This window comes from Pseudochaenichthys georgianus, chromosome 21 (genome assembly GCF_902827115.2).
Source record: "Pseudochaenichthys georgianus chromosome 21, fPseGeo1.2, whole genome shotgun sequence".
In the NCBI taxonomy this organism is placed as follows: Eukaryota; Metazoa; Chordata; class Actinopteri; order Perciformes; family Channichthyidae; genus Pseudochaenichthys; species Pseudochaenichthys georgianus.
In genome coordinates this window covers 19,743,042-19,765,082 of record NC_047523.1, presented here as the reverse complement: position 1 = coordinate 19,765,082, position 22,041 = coordinate 19,743,042, and the positions used below count along the sequence as shown (strand labels likewise).

General features: G+C 41.5%; 2 protein-coding genes across 2 annotated transcripts; both read right to left on the bottom strand.

Moving 5' to 3' along the window:
* Window positions 1-210: 210 nt before the first annotated feature.
* vgll3 (vestigial-like family member 3) lies at window positions 211-2,996 on the bottom strand. Its single transcript, XM_034110195.1, has 4 exons — window positions 2,679-2,996; window positions 1,576-1,933; window positions 911-1,450; window positions 211-797 (listed from the first exon to the last, which is right to left on the bottom strand). The coding sequence occupies exons 1-4, from the start codon at window positions 2,781-2,783 to the stop codon at window positions 757-759; spliced, it is 1,044 nt and encodes a 347-aa protein (XP_033966086.1). The 5' UTR covers window positions 2,784-2,996; the 3' UTR covers window positions 211-756.
* Window positions 2,997-5,443: 2,447 nt separating this feature from the next.
* Window positions 5,444-20,589, bottom strand: LOC117466359 (zinc finger BED domain-containing protein 5-like). Its single transcript, XM_034109568.1, is given in 6 exon segments — window positions 5,444-6,128; window positions 11,119-11,127; window positions 18,883-18,958; window positions 18,961-19,046; window positions 19,048-19,373; window positions 20,581-20,589. Coding segments are annotated over 6 exon segments (1,191 nt in total).
* Between the last annotated feature and the right edge of the window lie 1,452 nt (window positions 20,590-22,041).

Here is a 22,041-nt window from a genome sequence, read left to right as displayed (position 1 = left end):
GTGAAGAGTTGCATTACACATCTATGTCTTTTAGGAGCAGGAATTTAAATGAGTTTTACATATTATTACTTGTTAATGTTGAGTGATTTGCTCAATGCCCTCTCTAGAAAAAGTTAGTTTTACTTGGAGGTAAATCTTTTTGCATGAATGCAGCATATTGTGGGCTCAATGGGTAAATGTAGGTCTGAAAAAGAACCCCCAGTCGAAAAATTCAGTTCAACAATTTATTACAAACTGTACCAATATTTACACTTCACAATCTCTTAAGGCAAAAATAGCAAAGTAGCATTCAGGCAAGAATTTTAGCAAGAGTCATCCAGCAAAAACAACTTAGCATGGCAAAACTGTACACAACAACCCATCAATAACATTTACTGTACAAAACACAATGTGGATCAAAACCAAGCTCTTGAAACAGAACTATTTGGTCTCACATTGAACGAAAGCAAAATTGTGTTTTGTGCCTTTAGGGAAGAAGAATCCTTCCATTCTTAAAGCTAGTAGTCTGTTTAAATTGGTCTTCCAGGGCCTTGACCTGCAGCCAGAGCAGTAGATCACTGTCAATGTAGTCCAAAGTCTGAGTTCATCTCCATAATGCGTTGTGTGGACAGTGCAGGATTCATAGTCTTAGCTACAGAAAGCCTTCTTTCTACATCTTACATTACAGTGCTGGTGTTGCAGCCATACATCGATAGAGCCACATAATAGGTCCTTTTTGGTTTGAATTGATAATCCTTCTTATTGTCCGTACATCCGTTAGAACCAAACTGACGACTTTGCCTTGGTTTGATCAAGAGCTGCAGAAGAAAGAAAAATACGGACATTAATTTTGAGGCTGACTAATTGAGTTAGAACACAGTTTGACAAATTCTTAGAAGTCAATCCGGTGTAGAATTTGTATAGCATTTACCTGAGTCATACCCGTCCAGGGACCCATGGAGGGAGGACGGGGACCAGGTCACAGAGGTAGCCGGGACGGGGCTGCTGCTGCTGGGCTGCATCTCCGTCTTCACCCCCTCACTGTGCGGGGAACTCGCTGTGCTGGTGCTCGGCTGGTTCTGGTTCCTAACAGCGGGCAGCAGCAGCGAATTAAACCTGGGATCCAAGGCTGGGCTGTGGGTGGGGTATGGGTGGAGCATGGGGTGGTGGTGCCGGGTGTGGATGTGGGGATGAGGGTGATAGACGTTGTGGACATTGGGGTAGCCACTTTGGCTCTGGGGATTTAGGCTGTAGGTCCAGCTCTCAGGGAGGGTAGCCGGAGGGGGAAGGCCGGCCTGGGAGAGAACATGGTCGGCCCAGAGAGCTCCATCTGGGTGGTTGAAGGACACCGGGCTGGGGGAGAAGTCCGGGTGGACTGACACCGAGACAGACGGGAGGCAAGGACTGGCCTGGGATGGATACGTGCTGTTCCAAACTGAGCTGCTCTGCCCCTCAGAGAGAGACCCACCATCTGAAACACACACAAAGTATTCAACATGCTGCCAAAAAAACATCTCCAATGTTTTCAGATCTTTAATAATGGTTAACTAAGGGCAGCAGCTCTTTGAGAAAGTTTAACATGTGTTGCCCTCTTACCTTTCCATAAGCCTCCTGTGGCTGAAGGCTGAGTCACTCTGATTGGTTTGGTTTCGCTGTTGAAGGTGCTTGACTGGCTGAGAGCGCGGGAGAAGTGCTCGTCTACCACGTCCCCGATGTCCCCTTGGAAGTAGGTGAACAAAACACACCGGGAGCTCAAGTATTCTGCTTCTGCTGGTTGAGGACCATCCTTCAGCTCAGAATCGGACATGGATCTACGGATTGATTCAGTCCCTGGTGCTGCAAGACCCTGCCGGAGGCCCTGATCTCTGGAGAGCATCGCTCTTCCTCCTCCTTGCTGCTGCTGCTGCTGCTGCTCCATACACTCCTGCATCTTACTGTAAATACTCAACCTCCTCTGGAGAAAGAAACACATAGAGAGATTAACACACAGATCCATTACTTTTCAATAGAATAGAGACTGCATACTTTTTAAGAGCAACCAATTGATATGTGTTTATTAAATAGGCATAATAAAGAACCACATTTTCTTACACATGGTATGGCTTCTGTTTTCCAAACACTATACATAAACTGTTTAATAGTATCATACCAGTAATGATTTTATCTGGTAAGCAGCCTGAGAGCTGTGTGAAAATTAGTTTCCTTTTTCCCATACTGCATTCCAACTATTTGTAAAGCTCAGTGTGCCTCATCCACATTCCTGAGTGACTGACCGGCTGTCATTACATCACCATCTGACCGCAGGATTAATAGATCCGTGTCATCACGCCTGACCTGAGGCGAATACCGAGCATCAGGCTGGAATGTAATCATTCAAAGCCCTTACATTTAAATGAATAGGTGTGTGTGTGAATTGTAAAGAAAGTTTAAAGTGGTGTCCTGAAGAGAGGTCAGGCATCATGGAGTAAAAATGAAAGGAAAGTGATATTTTTTGTGAAAACTAAAACTTTAAAGCATCCTAAAGTTGACTTACACTTAATGGTTCTGTAGAACTTTTTTTTAATTAGTGTTATAAATAACTTTTGTTTTGGAAAGATAATTCAAACTTCCATGATACATTGAAATGGCCTATCCTGAAAAGATATAATAATAACTCTTTGTGATAGTTGTGTCACCCTAGCAATGAAGTCATGTCTCACCTGTTGTTGCTGGTGATGGTGGTTGAAGTACGTCGCCTTGTACGCCGCTGCAGGGAGGAAGTGCGCTCCATAGCTTTGGTGGTACATCACATCCAGGCAACTCATAACGACGTACCCGAGCGGGTAATGATGGAAACAGAGAAACGCGCTGTAACAGCCAAAGGGCGACTCTCTACTCCTGAGACTTCAGACGGGCTGTATCCTCCGAGCCATGGATGCCTCCATATATGCCCACACGCATACAATAGCCATGTCGTCCAGTTTGCATACAGACAATGCACCTCCTGCTGCGCGCTCCACCAGCACCACCCGGGGCCACAAAAGTGATCAAAACGGTATGAGACACACACAGTATCCTAAAAAAGAAAAGAAAAAAAAACTCTTCTCTGACAAGTTTTCAGATCGCTTCTGATTGGATGAGTAATCCTTTCCCTCCTTCTCTCTCTTTCTGTTTTGGAGGGGAGTTATATTTAGAGAGGGCTGGGGCCAGTTACCCACGCCCACCGGAGTACATGGGAGTTTAGCAAGGCACCATAACTCTGCATTGATGGTTATATTCCCTGTCATTCATAAAAGTGTATTGCACTCATATGCTACTGTGGGTCGTATAAAGATCTCACAGTTCAGCCACCTCTGACCTCAGCATGCCAAAGTTTAGGGCTGGGATTTTGGAATAGCTTAGGTAAAGAGTCCCTCTCCATAGAAAGAATGTAACCGACACATTAAAGTGTTTTAAATAGTTTAATTCAGCTCAATGACATGGATTGCACATTTGATATACCATCACGAATGCCGCTTCGAGAAGGAACAAAATTAATCCTTTGTCGATTTAGTTTTCTGATAATAATTTGAAATACTGACAAAATGGCTTTAAATTATCCACCAGCCTCTCCCTTGTAGAATTCACGCCTAAATCCCCCACTCCCCTACTCTATGCTACTGTCCTATCACCTTACTGTAAACGTATTGGCTACTTTAAAATGTTAGGAGCAGATTGTATAAACCCTGTATAAACCCTACCCTATAAACAATGTCATCTGCAGGTCATCTTTGAGCAACAGGTGCTTTTAAGGGTCAGATGCATTTCGGTCTGTAACCTTCAAAAGAAGAAATTACATCTTTTTTTAAGCTTTAGACATATAATTGAAGAGATGCCTACAGTAAAAGCAACATTGTATTAATAATGTATACTGTACTGTTTATATATGTGCATGTTCACCTTTATTATCAGATGGAGTTAAAGAGGGGAGACAAAGGAGCATAACATGCAACAAAGTCCTCTAATTGAAATCAAACAGTAGAAGTTGCAGTGTTATATCCTTCACATTCAGCTGCCAGGACTGATTACTGCCATGTACAGTGGTGACGGCTCCTTATCAGCTTATCCCTCTTTCAATGATGCTCCCTGGCTGACTGAGTTGAGCAGTTTGCTGCCACCTGTTGGCGAGGACAGGGACATGACATGTCTGTCAGTCTGACCTGGTGTAAACCTCACATCCATAATATTCTCTGTAATAGAAGCAAATTAGGAGACGTTGATCTTTTGGGAATTTATTTGCTAGGATTTCAGGGTTTCAATAAGAATAATGGGCAGGGAAACTGTGTTATATATTGTTCAAATAATCGCATGTCCATCGAATAAAGGATGAACATTTTGTGTCACAAATTCCAAACGTGTTGCTATAGAAATGGTATGTATGTAGACATTGAGATTTTGAATCATTTCTTATAAAATATCATGTTTTCCCAATGTGTAGTAAACAAGAAGTGATTCCCAGGACACTTTTATTGTTCAGTAATGCAATGTACTCTTGATTTACTATGACTATAAATGTCTACTTAAAGTACATTAAAGTCTACGATGTTGGTATTTGATAGAGCAGTGGTTCTCAACCTTTTTACACCAAGTACCACCTGAGAAAATAGTTGGCTCTCCAAGTACCACCATATGACCAATGTTAAAATACAGTCTATGTACAGTTCATGCAGGACTCGGAGGAAAATGTATTCATAATAACATTATTTATTGTCAGCAACAGCTACTTGTACAAAGGGCAGTCCCTCTCCCTCTCCCCCTCACTCATCACTCACTCACTCACTCACTCACACACCACAAGTGAGAACATAAAGAACAAAATAATAACTTATTCTCACACAACAAATGACAACTGTACAGTACTTCAATCATACATACACACACTCAATTAAATGCAATAGCTTTATTAGCATGACCATAGTGACATATATTGCCAAAGCTCTAAGTTGCAACATCTATACACAAATACACACAAATAAACACATAAACAGTTGTACACAAACTGCTTAGAATTTGGTGTAACAGCTCAGTTTGATTCTCTCAAACTGTGGTAGGCAGAGACAAACTGTCCTGCAACAATGCATCTCTCTTTATATTCCCCGAGTAGTATTTTTTGTTTTTCATTTTGAAATATTTGAGGCCACACACACACACACACACACACACACACACACACACACACACACACACACACACACACACACACACACACACACACACACACACACACACACACACACACACACACACACACACACACACACACACACACACACACACACACACACACACACACACACACACACACACACACACACACACACACACACACACACACAGCAAGTGAGAACAGAACCAAATAATGACAAATGACAACTGTACAGTACTTCACTCATACACACACTCTCACTCTGCCACACGTTGGTGTCCATTGATAAGTCACCTAAATCTAATGAGAAGGTTGCGCCTGTCTCCGTGAACACAGTCCTTTGATGTCTGGGGCAATCGAGGTGAGCTTCAGTCTCAGCTCTGGCTCAGCATTCAGCCTGCTTCTGTATTTGGTTTTAATAACAGCAAGGGAAGAGAAGCCTTTCTCGCACAAATATGTGGTCGCAAAAAGAAGGAGAAAGCGCACAGCTTTGTCAGACAGGGCGGGGTATTCTCTGTGTTGCTTTATCCAAAAGTCCACTAAAGACTGCTTTCTGAAAGCAGGCTTTAGTGTTTCATCACAAGACAACTCTATTAAACTCTCCTGCTCAGCCACAGTTAAGTTATTTGGCAGTCCAGATGCTTCCATACTGAACGGGCTTCTCATCCAGCTGCTGTCTTCGGTCATCACTGGGAAATACTGGCGGAACTGTTGTCTGAGCGAGACAAGGTGTGCAACCATGTTGTCCCTCACTCCTTCATCAAGGGTCAGCTCGTTCTCAGACAGAAAACTCTCTAAAGCAGGGAAAGCTGAAACATCACCTGCCTTGACTTTGATTTCGAATAACTCCAACTTTTTCAGCATTGTGTTGATTTTGTCCTGCACATCAAACACATTGATGGAGAGTCCCTGTAGTCCCAAATTCAGGTCGTTTAAACGGGAGAAAATGTCTGACAAGTATGCCATCTGGCTGAGCCAGGGTCGGCTCTAGAACAAATCGAATGGGGGGGCAATCATTTACAAAGGGGGGGCACACACTGCCATCAACAACCAACACACAAACACCAACGCAACTTCAAAAAACATGCTGTAAAGTCTATTGTCTTTCACACACATTGCAGGGTGTAGTGCTATTGTATAGCGCACCTATGACTTGTGCATACATGCACGGTTGTGGAACGACCACCAAAACAGAAACATATGGACATAGGCCACCATACAAAAAGTGTGCAATGAATTGTATTTAGTATCCTATCCATGTGAACATGTTTTAGGTGGGGGTCAACCTAACCTCCACTAGGAGGGTCTGGGGGCATGCTCCCCCGGGAAGATTATTTAAAAAATATTGAAGTTAAATGCATCAATCTGGTGCACTTTGAGAGCAACATGAAGAGATCTATGGATAGCCTACATCTCTCAGCATCCATATGAAACAGAACTGTACACAGATTTACTTTATGGATATTTTACTAATCACTCCCCTTTTAAACTGTATTCTTGTGTTACTGTCCTATAGTATTTCATACCCGTTTTTTTATGTATTCTCTTATTCTTTAATAACTATAATAATCATATAAAGGTATTCCTCGCAAATACTGGTTTACATAAATGGTGACCAAACCGTTTGAGACCCACTGAGATAACCTACACTAAAGTTAACTATCTAAACACTGAGAGTCCTTACCTCACTGAGCAGAGGTTATACGATCCTCTCAGTCTGACAGGAGAGGACTCTCCTCCACCTTGGTGTAGAAACAGCTCTTTATATCCGTTAGCATAGCTAGCTAACCAGATGCTAACAACAACATTCCACGTTACCGCTTGCGCACTCACAAAATGCGCTCGTGCCACACACACACAGAGCCGAGCTTGAATGAAACACAGAGGCCCAGAAGTAGGCTACTTCAGAGCCATATAATAGAAGAGTTACGACATCTCCGTTCACTCCAATGGACCACTTTTTTACAGCAATGACGGATCGTGGAGCCTCTCAATCGTTCCCCGGAAGTTAGCGCCAAGGCTAGCAGAGCTGTAGAGTTGCAGCATAATAGACCGTTCGTGACAGACTTTTAAAGGTAAGAAGAAGTTTAAAGATTTATATTGCGGATATTATCAGTACATCTGATTCAAATTAACATGTGTATTAAAGGATGTCAGTGGATTATCCCTAAATTAGTAGATTTAGGGAACGTTTACAGATAACAGATTAAGCTAGGATACTGAAGCAAGTTAGCAACACACGTTGAACAGCCTTTTAATTGTAAATTCCGTTCTCTTAATGTCATTTCGTCCAACGTTGTTGAATTAGAGAAGAGGGGCTTCTAAACGGGATTGTATGCGGGGGTGGAGGGAGTTAAATATTAGATAAATATAACTTTGGTGCGTGTAAGAGTGAGTGTCTTTAGCAGAGCCATATTGTGTCCTTGTGATTATGTTGATTATTACCTGTCTGTATAATGTTGCAGCTCAGCTGATTGTGGATTGATGGCAAAAGGAGAGGGACTTAAGTGAGAGTGAAAACACAAGGTAAGTTTAATACTACTGTTTTATATAAGTAAGCATACCAAACATGTATTATATCACTGTATTATATAAGTAATCTTGTTAGTAACCTACTGTATGGCAGGTGGAGGGGCAGTGATGTTACAGGTGGAGGAGCAAAACTGCAAGACTGCAAACTCACAAGACAGAGAAATCAAAGTTTGTTCTCCAGAGAAGAGGTTGATTTCACTTCAATTTTTTATTTCATATTTTCTAAAGATGTGGAAATGGCAACAAAAAAAACTTGAGAGCTGTAACCAAGACAACTGTAACAACATGAGTAGAGAGCCACCAAGGTTTTTCAAGTCCCTCTCTTACTCCATTTTGCCAATCCAAACTTCCAGGTACATGACGGGACACCTTGCTTGTTTTTGTTGTTTGCGCTCCTCTGGCTGGGTGCTGGCAGGTGGAGGGCAGTGATGTTGGCAGGTGGAGGGGCAGTGATGTTACGGGTGGAGGGGCAGTGATGTTAGCTGGGTGCTGGCAGGTGGAAGAGCAATGTTTAGTCCAAATATTTCCATTGCAACGGCTAATGGAAATGATTGCAGCTGTGGATCTGTTTGGGGGTTGCTGGATGTGGTAGCTTGGCTGCTGTTGTTCCTTTTCACCTTTTTGGATTGGCTCTTGCTTCCAAAATGGCCATCTTTTAATTTGATTTTTTTTCTGTCCTTTCTGATTTGTTTGGCCTCAATTCTCAGCCTCAGCCGTATGAATCTTTTTACGAGTTTTTGTTGTACTCCACAGCATGACGGAAGCCTGCTGGAGAGGGCCTGAGCTTCTTTCTCCAAGACACCCACTGCGTTGGGGAGCTGCATGAGGGAGGAACCAGTCTTGGTCCTAAATAGTTCCTCAATTTGGTAAATGAAGTCAAAGGCTTCTTGGGAGGGACGACAAAGAGCACCTGCCTTGAAGTCTTTCAAGTCCACTAACAAGCTGTTGTCACCAGAAGGACTCTCATCATGGTGCTCTGTTGCAATTTTGCATTTTTCACAGATGCTGGCAAACTTGATGATTTTGTGGACGATGTAGCCTGCAAGATGGAAGAGAATACATTTCCCAGTTTTTGTGAGGTCAGGTGCTGCTGCTCTGTTCACCGCCATCAGCTGTTCCACTCTGACTGGTGGAGTGATTTTTGGCTCCCCTGTGTCCAGGAAGTCTGCCAAAAAGCTACTGTGGTCTTCCTGGTAGCTCCCAGAGCTGATGGTGGTGAGGAACTGCCCAACAGGTATGATTCTCAGTGCATGATGGAATTCCACTGGAGTTGGGACAGGATTTTTAGACCTCACACAGCTGAATGTATTTTCAAGGCAGTCTTGTGTGAACCTTGATGTTAACATCTCCTCTGGTATGGCCAAAATTGATGTTGTTGCCATTATCACCCCTGTTTGAACAGGCTTCCAACCTCCCTTTTGACCTATCTTTATCCCACGAAACAGATGGACGATGTTCTGGAGGAAGGTGATGGCCTTTTGGTACTCCTCCATCTTGAGCCTGCTCAGGGCTGTAATTGGATGGCGAGATGACATCAGATCAAACCAACGATCAACCTGCTCCAGGAACCACGCTGTCGTCAGGTATGACAGAGGGCGGTTTTCTTGCTGCACCATGTATTTCAGCCCAGCACTTGTAGCCTTACTGAACACATTTAGAGCAAGACCAACCTTCATCTTATCAAAGTGACTTGGCTCGATGGCTGCAGCTGAAAGATGGGGAGCTATTTTTAAGGCCATCCCTTCCTGAAAGGTCAATAAGTTCTTAATGGGGACCACAGAAACCTCGTTAGAGGGGAGGTTCTCTCTGTTAACAACATCCTCAGGAATTATGAAGACCTGCCCACGGACAAGGGCACTTTTTTAAAATGTTATCAGATGTGGGACATCGGGCATGAAATAGAGCTGCCTGTCTGGTGTTGCTGGATGTGGCACCGATGTTTTATTTTGGTCCACCCCAAAGGATTTCCACATGGCTCGGTTAGGGCTACCCATGTCGGTGGTGACATCAAGCACATGTAGCCCTATGGATGCTGCCCTCTGTATTATATCAATAATGATTGGCCTGTACTCTGCTCCATTGGTAGAATTGCCAGTGTAATGATATGCTACTACTTGCTTCCACCGTGTTGTGTTTCCAGCCAACATAAACACACAAGCATGTGTTGCCACCACGGTGTGACCTGGTAAAGTCACATCACCGTACAGTTTGCCTGTAATCATGTCTAACTCCACACTTGGTGTGATTGCCATTTCATCCAAGGTCAACACACACTCCCTTTCAAGGTCTGTCAATCTATCTGCCTATCTATCTGCCTTCAATTTTAGGAAATCAAAGACCTCTGTCAACACACCAGGCTCAAACTTAACACATTGCATCCTTCTTTGCAGTGTCCTTATTCCTGGAAGGGGAATCTTCAATTCCTGCAGAGTTTTATAACCCGCAAAGCGAATTTTTAAAGCCTTCTTAATTGTCTCATTGCTCCATTTCATCCCCTTTGTGGTGAGTCTGCCTAATGCCTTCAGTTGGTCTTTTGAAAACGTTTTCTTATATTTCTTGTCCCTAATTTTCATTGTTTTCTTGAGTGCTGCATTTTCCTTCCTGATTTTTCTTAGTGCAGCCTTTGCTGTTTTGGTGATTCCTTCTTGGCTCTTTAATTTTCTCTTTAATTGTTGTAATAGATCTGTTTGACTGGCTGCTGGTTCCCTCGTATGCTGACTGGCTGCTGGTTCCCTCGTATGCTGACTGGCTGCTGGTTCCCTTGTATGCTGACTGGCTGCTGGTTCCCTCGTATGCTGACTGGCTGCTGGCTGAGTGGGTGGTGTCCGCCCTCCCTGTCTCTCCTCACTAGCCATGTCCTCTCTTTCTAAACCCTCACTTTCCTTTCTCTCAGTCTCCTCATCCCTTCTTCCCTCAATCTTTGAGACTAATGTAAGTAGAAGACATGGCACTGTAAATGTTCGAACATTTTAAATATTATACCACTTAAAAATAACAAATATTACTTTTGTTACTAAGAGTTCATACTTATTATACCTGTGTCACCTTTCACACTATAGCTGTGATCATGAGCTATGGGCTTTGTAGATACAGGTCCCGGGGTGAATCGTGGTGCAGGGGCCCTTCTCTTGACCACAGGGCGATGCACGAAGATGGTGGGTATAGCCTCTGCTCTCAGCCTTGCCCTTTTTTGTCTTGACAAACTGGTCTGCATCAAAATGTGCCTGCGGAGTGACTTGAGGTTACTTCACACACACAGAACAACTCAGTTTTGTCTGCCCACATACATATTCCATAGTGGTTGAATACACAGTATTAGGAAACACTTTATACTTACTGGACATGTTATACTCATTACATACTGTATATAAAATATGACCAAGAATGTGAGACAACTTTATAGAAATTCATATCACATCTGTTACTGATGCCATTTGTCATACTTTGTTAAACTCACAAATAATAAAGTTCCATAACTTCAGTTGGGAACAAAGACCACACCTTATCTCCCCAAGGCAATTTCCCATCCAATAGGTGTGCTATATAGGTGTGGACAGGGGCGCCGCCAGGGATTTTGGGTCCCCTGAAAATATATCACATTGGGCCGCACCACCAGGCACAGGCCACTTTGTTTATAAATTACCTCGAGGGCCGTACCAAATGGTCTAGCGGTCCGTATACGGCCCGGGGGCCGGAGGTTCCCCACCCCTGCTTTAATATAATAACATTAGTATTAATATCATAGCCAAAATGTCGGTGATTAACATTTTGTTTTCAGACTGATCACTCAATGCTTCAAACTGTCCATCATCCTAAATAGACTAAAAGCAGTTTTTTGTTTTATATAGATCATTGGCTATGTGGGAAAATACTGTGTTTGAAATGTATAATTTAAATTAGATGTTAGCTTTTTGTTATATATATATTTTTTGTATTCCAGTCTCCCTTCAGATATGTTATGTGGCATTCAACACAATGCTGCTCACCTCCTTCAGTTTGGAGAAAAGCTGGTTCAGGTTCAGCCTTATGGGGGGACAGGGCTGCTGAGCCTAAAGATGGATCTGTTGGACCTGGCACCAGGGGGAGGGACAACTGATTTAGTATGAATAGGCGCTAAAAATGTTCCTGCATTTATTAAAGGTAGGTAGGTAAGAATGGAGAAACCAGCTCGAGTGCGCTAGAATTTGAAAGTACACCACCGAAAAAAATCTGCCCCTTCCTTCAGAGTTCCTTACAGAGCCCCTCCTCCAACACACACGACCGCGCACATGACCAATGAGGGCACGAGATAAGCTTGTGCACAGATGGAAGGCTGACAGGCAGGTAGGCCATCCAGTTATTTTAGCCGGGCCGGCTCAGATGATTGGTCGTGCTTTTTACAGCGCCACGGCTTACACAGATGACATTTTTGTATGTATTTATTGTCAAAGCATTTAATATATTCATTGCTATCGGGATGTTAAGAGCATTCCATGGAATATAACAACAAGTGTATCTGAAGTGAATTACCTACCATACCTTTAAAGGTGGGGTAGGTAAGTTTCAGAAACCGGCTCGAGATACACTTTTTGTTATATTCCATGGAATGCTCTTAACATCCCGATAGCAATGAATATCTTAAGTGCTTTGACAAAAAATCCATACAAAAATGTCATCTGTAGAAGCCGTAATACTGTAAAAAGTACAACCAATCCGTTTAGCCGGGATGGCCTACCTGCCTGTCAGCCTTCCATCGGGGCACAAACTTATCTCGTGCCCTCATTGGTCATGTGCGCGTTCGTGTGTGTTGGAGGAGGGGCTCTATAAGGAAGTGGCAGATTTTCTCCGGTTGTGTATTTTCAAATTCTAGCGATCTCGAGCCGGTTTCTCAAACTTACCTACCCCACCTTTAAATGTCAGCTAAAAGAGCAGTGAAATTAAAGACCTCTGAATTTTCTGTAAATATATTAACAGTAGGCCTACTTAATGTCAGCTTAGTAAACAAAAAAACATTAGCTAACAGACTAATTTCCACCACTCATGGACCACACCCACCTTTTCTTGTGAAAAACTGTGTGACTTACTGTCGCCCTTTAGTCCCTCTCTCTTGTCTTTCTCTTCTTTTCTTAGAGCCTGACTTTGTTGGTCGTTGAAACATGGTACAACACACGTATCTAGGCTAAGTACTAGCATCCCTCCTCACATGCTTTCACTCTCTGCAAGTGCCGGTGCGGTGCCGCACCGCGTTTGGAGGCAGGACCAAACCATTACATGTAAATAGAAGGGGGGGGAACAGAGGCTTTGATAATTAACTTTTGGAAGAAAATAAGTTAAATGAATCGTAAGTTTAGTGAGTAATTTATCAATATAACGTTCTATTAATGTCAATTATTGAGGATTGATGAAAGGTTACATTATTTTTTTTCTTAATGTTCTGAACATTTTGGGGCCCCTGTCAGTCACGGGCCCTTAGAATCGTCCTAACTTTTCATCCCCTTGGCGCCCCTGGGTGTGTATAACCCAGGGGTCTGCAACCTTTTTGACCAAAAGAGCCATTTTGCTCCTTTTTCCAAAACGTTTTTTTGTCTGGAGCCGCAAAACATATTTCATAGTTTTTTATTGTTATATCAGACAAAAACTACAGTTTTTTTGCATTTATTATGCTATTTATTACATGATATAAAACTGTTAACCTCTAATAAGAAACAAAGAACTCTTATAAAGGAGAATTAAAAATAATACACAGGCCTACTTTAAAATAAATTAAACACAGCACTTGGGGAGTCCTCTGCACATTTGAAGGGAACAAAAATATTATTAAAATGGGCCCACTTTGAAATAAATAAAACATATAGCTGCACCCTAAAAAGAGTTAAAGGTAGGGTAGGTAAGAATGGAGAAACCAGCTCGAGTGCGCTAGAAAATACACAACTGGAAAAAAGACATTCTTACAGAGTCCCTCCTCCAACACAGACGAACGCGCACATGACCAATGAGGGCACGAGATAAGTTTGTGCACAGATGGAAGGCTGACAGGCAGGTAGGCCATCCAGTTATTTTAGCCGGGCCGAGGCAGATGATTGGTCGTGCTTTTTACAGTGCTACGGCTTCCACACAACAAGTCCTCCAACTCATACGACCAAATGGGTCGATTGTTTAAGCCCTTATTACGACCAAATATGTCGTTTGTTCAAGCGCTTAATACGATCTATAATTACGTTTTAAAATTGTCGGCCTCTCGTGCTCCCGTTCAATGCAAACGTTACAGAGGGTTGTTTATTCACAAATAACCCTCTCTGTAAAATCCTAAATTGTAGGATAGTTTGGCCATTAAAACGCTTTATGATTAGATTTCTAGCGAGAAGTATATATTGTACTTTTAGAATCCACATCCAGTCGATATGTAGGATCTATAGTTTGATAGATATTACGAAGATGATTTGAGGTTTCGTCAGGAGAACGTGTATGCGGCAAGCTTCCATGTAAAGTTACGGGTTGAAAACAGTATTTCCGGTCTCGCCGTTTTCATAATAAAACCAATGATCAAATGATTTAACAGTGATATCTGCACTACTCATCCACTAAAAAACATCAGTTTATCCTAGTTAATTATACGACATTAATTGGTTTAAATTGTGTACAATGCTTTTGTGTTTTTCCCATAGGTTTTTCTCTTTCGATTCTGAGAGACACATTTCTGTTTTCAGAGGTTTTGATAGGCTAAAATCACGCCGCAATGCACGTCGGGATATGGTGTTTATGTGATATGAAATCGGAAAACATTAAAAAAATTATAATAATACTTTATTCCGAGTGTTCTTGCTTTTCTCTTTGAAAGTCATCACATAACGGCATTGCAATACACGGTTCGGCTGCATTACATATTACATATCTGCCCTAGATATGTATTTATAGAGCCCTGATCAGAAGACCTTTTGACAAACTAGAGATGCCGCCAAAACTGAATACGTGACGTGGATCATAAATATATCAACAATTAAACAACATCTTCCATTTCTTTTCACACAATACGTCTCCTTGCAGTATCAACACTAATTCGGCTGACTTTTATATTTGATCCAATTAGTAGATAGTCTGTATTTACACCATAACGGTGCACAGCTGATAGAAAGGGACTTTTTTGTAGTTTTTAAAGATATTACTGATTTTCTGAACTACCTTTCCAACTCCTCATGCAGTTGACTGTTACAGGTCTATACAAGTTCATGGTACAATGCATAAGCTTCACATCGAGAGACTGAAACTGTATTTTCCTTTAACGTTCTGTTTTAATTTCACAATAAAGTTTATAGTCATATTATGTACGATATTATTATGTTTTATTAACTAGACCACTGGTCTAAACCGCACCTAGTGGTTAAAGCACGTTATTGAATTTAGTTGTTGAATAAGTTATATTTGATGAAAACATTTAAATATTAAGAGTAGCCTACATACAAAATAGGGGTCAATGATAGAAATATAGAATGAAAAATATCAAGAAGATACTGTAGTGATCTCTACAATAAAACAGTTTAGTGCAGGACGTCCAAAGATATTAACAGGAGGATGTGCAAAACAGACAAACTGATAAGGCTGAATTTTACTCAGGTGTAACTAAAGTCTGATTTAAGGGTTGTTTATATTTCACATCAATAATCAGAATCTGCAAAGTAACAAAAATAAATGTAGTAGAGTAAAAATACCAGGTTAACCTCTGAATTGTAGTGGAGTAGAACAAAGTAGTACATGCTGCTGTAACAAAAACATTTCCCAACTTGGGATCAATAAAGTATCTTAACTTAAGATAATCGATGGCTACTGCCATATTTGCTAAATGTGCATCTGAACCTTGACAAGTGCATGTTTCAGGCTTATCAATTAACAACAGGAGGGGTCACAGACATAAGACCAGCTGTTAAATAAAGCTCTTCTGACCTTAGCTGTCATGTGGTATTAATGCTGCCCATTATGGACACAAGAAATGTTCACCCATGTATTAATTATATGTTTTAAATTTGATAACACCAATGTGTTTCGTATCCCCTAAACCTCCAGGGATGTATACAGTTTAATACTGGCAACTTCTAATTGTGGGAAATACGAAAACGTCTTTTAAAACTACATTTCCCAGTAGAGACGTGCCATAGAACATGTTGCGAAACACACAATAGCCAGCAAGTGTAATTCTGGGGGGGAGGGCTGGGCTGGACCCGTCCAAGTCCAGTTTTGGAAAGTCTGCCGTGGTTGCATTCCATTTCAAAGAGCTGTTTGACAGCGTAACCTTGTCGCACTGCCACTCCAATATCCAATCACAGAGCTTGAGGGCTAATCACGGGGTTTGTAAAGCAAGGCGGATGTTGTAGTCACAAACGATAGCTGGGGGTTCTGGGTAGTGTAGTGTCTTCGGAAACTCTGTAGTGTCTAAACTCCGAAAAAACAATTTGTTTCTCCGAATCGAAGGTTAAAAACACAAAAGCATTGTACACAATTTAAACCAATCAATATTGTGTAATTAACAAGGATAAACTGATGTTTTTTAGTGGATGAGTAATGGAGATATCACTGTGTAATCATTTGACAGTGTGGGGAATACTTCCGGTTTTATTATGAAAACTTCGAGACCGGAAATACTGTTTTCACCCGCTAACTTTACATGGAAGTTGCCCCATATACAGTACACGTTCTCCTGGCGAGACCTCAAATCATCTTCGTATATCTATCAAACTGTAGATCCTACACATCCACTGGACGTAGATTCTAAAAGTACAATATACACTTCTCGCTAGAAATCTAATAAAAAAGCATTTTAATGGCCAAACTATTCCACAATTTAGGATTTTCCAGAGAGGGTTATTTGTGAATAAACGACCCTCCGGAGCGTTTGCAATCGACAGGAGCATGTTGTTTCTTACACGACCACTAGAGGTGCTACACTTTAAAACGTGCCTCTGGGTCGTATTTAGCTGCTGAACAATCGACCTATATGGTCGTTTTTTGTAGGAGGACAGGCTGCTTCCACAGATTAATTTTTGTATGTATTTATTGTCAAAGCATTTAATATATTCATTGCTATCGGGACGGTAAGAGCATTCCATGGAATATAACAAAAGTGTTTTCTGAAATAAATTACATACCCCATTGAATTATGACTGAAGATTGTCAGCTGGCTTCCTCTCCCTTGTTGTTCCTCGATACGTAAAGGCTGCACCACCGTTGACAACTTCTCTCTACATATCAAACATACCGGTAAACCAGCATCGTTTGCTGTGAAAGCAGATAACTCTGTCCACGCAGAATTAAATCCTGTTTTCCTCCGGTACTTTTATTTGATTTATCCATAGTTCGCTCATCGAGCTGGGGGTTATTCGCCTCCAAGAAAAGGCGCTCACGCGGGACCGTAGCAGGATGTGACGCATATTTTAGTTTACCTAATTAAAACCGTTTTGTTTTTTATTTATGTGTCACAGTATCACCTCAAAATACAAGATACGAAACATTTTCAACCATCCAACAAAATATAAATAGTCCTACAAATACTTTTATTTTATTTCCTTCTTATTTTTGTCTAAGCTCAAGGGAGCCAGAGCAGAGGGCTTAAAGGGCCGCATGCGGCCCGTGCGCCGCGGGTTTCCGACCCCTGGTATAACCCTTTCTCCGGTCTGTTTATCCCTCTTTCAGCACAAGAACCAGAGGGGGATTCAATGGAGCCTGAATACCTGCACTGAGACCCTCACTCTGCACCCTGAGTCTCAACTCTGTGTTTTTCAAGCCTTTCCCTGTTTTTTTGTATTAAACAAAACATTAAGCTTTCCCAATGGTGTGGTTTTCGTTTTGTGAAAAAGTGCAAATGCAGTGTTTGTATATAATTACCTCACATATTTTTTTGCTGTTGGTCGTGAAATTGCTCCTGCTGACTTGAGCCAGCCATTTTTTCCTCCGCTCTGTGTCAGTGGGGAAGCCGTACATTCGTACTCCTTTCTCGGAGCGATTTGGGCATCCCCAGGCAGCACAGCAAACCATGGTGGCGATTAGGAGGCAGCACAGCAAACCAGGACAACACGGAGGAAAAGGCACAGACAAACTGCATGATATGCTATTCAATGTTTATTGAATTCCATGTATTTGCAATGGATGTTCCTAAAACAACACATTTAACATCATCATCATCATCATCATCATGCTGCTGCTGCTGCTAGTCCTTTGATAGTCACCTGTCGGTCCACTCTCCTGTCCTTTCTGAAAGCCATAAAGATGACATTAGTCATTTAGATAACTTGTATCCTCCTCAATTACCATGGGATTACTGAAACTACCATGAATTTAAGAAAATGGTAGACATTAATCTAATCTTAATTTTAAAGCATTACTTTAGATCCCCTCCCTCTAAATATATCAATAAACATTAGAAAGTGATGCTCCTGTCTACCATACAAGTTTAAGAAGATAATATTGGTTTTAAAGAATTCAAAGCTATAAATAAACAGCAACAGGCTCTTTAACCAAGGCACTGTTAGCCTAACATGTAAACTAGTTGTTCACACTAATCCTAATATTATCACTTAATATTAGCAAATTCTATTTTATTTAAAAAAACATATTTATGTAAATACATACACATATCGATTTGTTGTATAAATATTGCAAATCAAAACCTTTATTCACTAATAATTACCAAAAATCGTAGTTCTATCTCCTGTTATCAATGCATTCACATTGCCCGCCATGAACTTCCGGGGAACGATCCTCGTTTACATGAACCACGTGACGATAACCGTTTTTGGACTTCCGTTGTTGTAACTCTTCTATTATATGGCTCTGGGCTACTTGTACTGTACTGTATATCATATTATTTTCGATGGCTTTACTGTATAATCAGTGTAACAGATGAACAGATCGCCACGGGGCTTTCATCTAAACACACAGCCACGTAATGATAACAAAACAAAGGTTGGGGGTCATTGGTCAAGCAACACACCAATCAGAGAGCAGCAGTGAGCACAGCTCAGGCTGTGTTTTATATTTGTATTCTTTATTTCTGACGTATTTCACACAAAAAACCTTTAGTGGAAACGTTTTCACTTATATGGTTTTTTTTTTAAACGGCAAAGTGGCAAGGCTTGCCCACCCTGCGTTGGGGGGGCACAGTGACTCATTTGGGGGGGCATGGCCTGCGAATGACCCCCCATGACGCCGACCCTGGGCTGAGCCACATGGTATCATCAAACACATCTGATAAGGGGAAGTGTTTGTCCTGTAAGAAGACTTGGACTTCTCTGTGCAATTCAAAAAGCCTTGAAAGCACTTTCCTCTTGATAGCCATCTTACTTCTGTATGGAGCAGAAGTTGGACATGTTCGCTGCCCATCTCATCACAGAGCACTTGGAATAGTGCTCTGCATCGGTCGGGCCTTTATGAAGTTCACACTCTTCACAGCAGAGTCCAGCACAGACTTCAAGCCATCGGGCATCTTCTTCACCGCCAGCGCCTCCCGGTGGATGCTGCAGTGTGTCCATCGCATCTCCGGTGCGACCTCTTTGATCCAAGCTGCTACTCCGCTGTGGCGGCCAGTCATAGCCCTCGCGCCGTCTGTGCAGACTCCAACACACTCTTTCCATTCAAGTCCATTCTCTTGCCCAAACGCGTCTAGGAGCTGGAATATGTGCTCACAGCTGTTGTTCTGGTCTCCATGGTTGACAGAACAGAAAGTCTTCCTGAGCTGCACCCAGGGGCGGACTGGCCATTGGGAATACCGGGAGTTTCCCCGGTGGGCCGGTGCTGTGTGTGGGCCGGAGGGCCAACACAAAAAAATTAAAATGTTTATATATAAAAAATAAAAATAAATCTTTTTTTTTTTCCTAAATCCTACTGGCCCACATTTGTAAGTGTTCCGGCCCAGCCCAGCCCAGTGGGGTGTGGCCAGGGTTGGGTTGTAACGGAATACATGTAACGGTGTTACGTAATCAGAATACAAAAATCAAGTAACTGTATTCAGCTCGCGTTACATTTGAAAAACGAGTAATCTGATTACAGTTACTTTCGTAAACCTGAAGTGAATACATTTTGGATTACTTATTGCAATTATTGGTGGAAAGATTTCCTCACAACATTTAATATTCATTACTAAAAGGTACAGCCGAATCATCACAGCGCACAAAACCGCGCAGATGGACCAAAAAGGGGAGCGTTTGAAAAAATTGTGCGGGTCCGCTCAGTGAAACAATAACAACGTAACATGGAGGAACAAAAGCCTGCGTTTAAATCGTGTGTGTGTGTGTGTGTAGAGGTGTGTGTGGTTAAAACACATCAGCCAGACCGCTCTTTAGCCTTTCTAATGATTCTGAAGGTAAACACAGTGAGAAGGCGCTGCGTGAAACTGCGGTGCGTGAAAGGCGGTGCGTGCTCCTCTTCTCAGAGGCTGAGTTAACCCTCCCGCTGCCTCCTGGCGCTGCAGAGATTTCATGAAGTGAAGGAGGTTTTCCTTCTATAAAACAGTGTTAATTTTGGCAGCTATTTTTGAGTTAGTCTTAGTCTTTAGACGAAAATGGTTATTAGTTTTAGTCACATTTTAGACATTTCTATCCTTTATAGTTTTAGTCTAGTTTTAGTCGACGAAAACTCAAAACGTTTTAGTCTAGTTTTAGTCCAGTTTTAGTCGATGAAAAATTACATTTTAGTTAACTTTAAGTCAAAATGTTTTCTCTCTTTAAACCAATTCAGTTAGGCAAATACAGGTATCTGAAATTGGAATCAAGGTGACCGTATCAAGTGTTGAAATTTGTAAAGCAACATTTCACTCTCTTAACCCTTTACTTAGTTAGTTTGATATCTCTAGCCTAGACTCTCACATTGGTGCAATACTGTTGTGTTGTCCTTGCTGATCCTCTAAGGTAAGGATAGTGCATACACATAAATACAAGTGGTACTGGTAACATAGTGGAATGTTCTTTACTCCAAGTCAAGAACCAAAACATTATTTTTTTTAGCCTTCTTATATTTATTTTCCGAAACCTCCAATAAAAGTGAAGACACGTATGCCCAAAACAGAGCAATAAATGATGAACAATGACATGACACCTGAAGTTTTGGATCACGAAAATTACAGACGTGAGTTAGCTCAGTGACTCAAACTGTAGTCCATTGTAGACTCTCTACATTTATCAATGGTGTGTCAGTAACTTGTCAGAACAGAGGGTCATCCCTCACAAGATGCAGTGCAAAGCAGTAACTTGTATAAATTATAAAGTATAAATTGTTGTATAAAACTATCCCTCATCTTAACATTATACGTTTCTGTACCTACAAATAAAATAAAAATGTTGAAAGTGCATACAGTACATACCTATAGAATAAGATAAACCTTGAATAAACTTGGCCTTATAAACAATCAGAGGGAACCACCTCTGTAGTGCACTCTCATATAAAGTAACAGACAAAGTACAGACATCCGTAGTAGCATTAACAACTTTTTAGCTGATCTCTGTTCAGTTTGAGGAAAGCACTTCTCCTCTTATCGAAGGTCTCTATCATAAGGATGAAATCCTCATCCTCAACTGTACGGGCAGGTAGACCGGTGCGTCCAATCCACTGGGCAATGACCTTTTCTTTGGTGCCTTGTTCCAGCGAGTCTGCTTTATATTTTGGTCCTGAGGAAGAGAACGCTGCTGGGATAGTTGACTGTTTATTCTTTGCACCAGGTTGCTGTTTTGGAGTACTCGTCTCTGGGATCTAGGTGAGGAAAAATAAGATTGCATAATTACTCCCTATACAGAACTACAACGCCTACAGATGAATTCCAATTAATTAAATGTAGGCTAATCCCTTTAAAATATGCCTTTGGTAATAGTATTATCATTAAAATATAGTATATCAATAATATCAAGTTTAGATTTTGAAGATTCTAATTATGTGATAATACAATACAACTAGCCTATTATATATGCCTACCTGGCCTTGGAGATAAGAAAGTATTTTTCAAATAAATTGCCGTGTACTCTTAAAAAACACACAATAATTGCAGTGACTAGATAGTTATTGCAATGCAAGCCCAGCCAACATTAGCCTGGAACTTGCCAGAATCATTCATTTGCTACCGGAAACTGAAAACGTGTTTGCAAGAAAGGCTAAGCTAACATAGATAGTTAGTACATTTGCCTCTAGTAACTAGTGACTAGCTAGCAGTCTGCATTGGCAATGGCAACTTGCCAATGCAGACTGCCCAGTAACATAGACTTAACGTTAGCAAATGTATATGCTTAGTTAGCGTTACCACATACGAGTTAGTTACGACTTATCATGTAACGTTACAGTTAGCTAACTTACCGTGGCATAAATAGCAGGATGGTGCGCCTTCAAGTGCCTCTTCAGGTTAGTCGTATTCTTCCCAA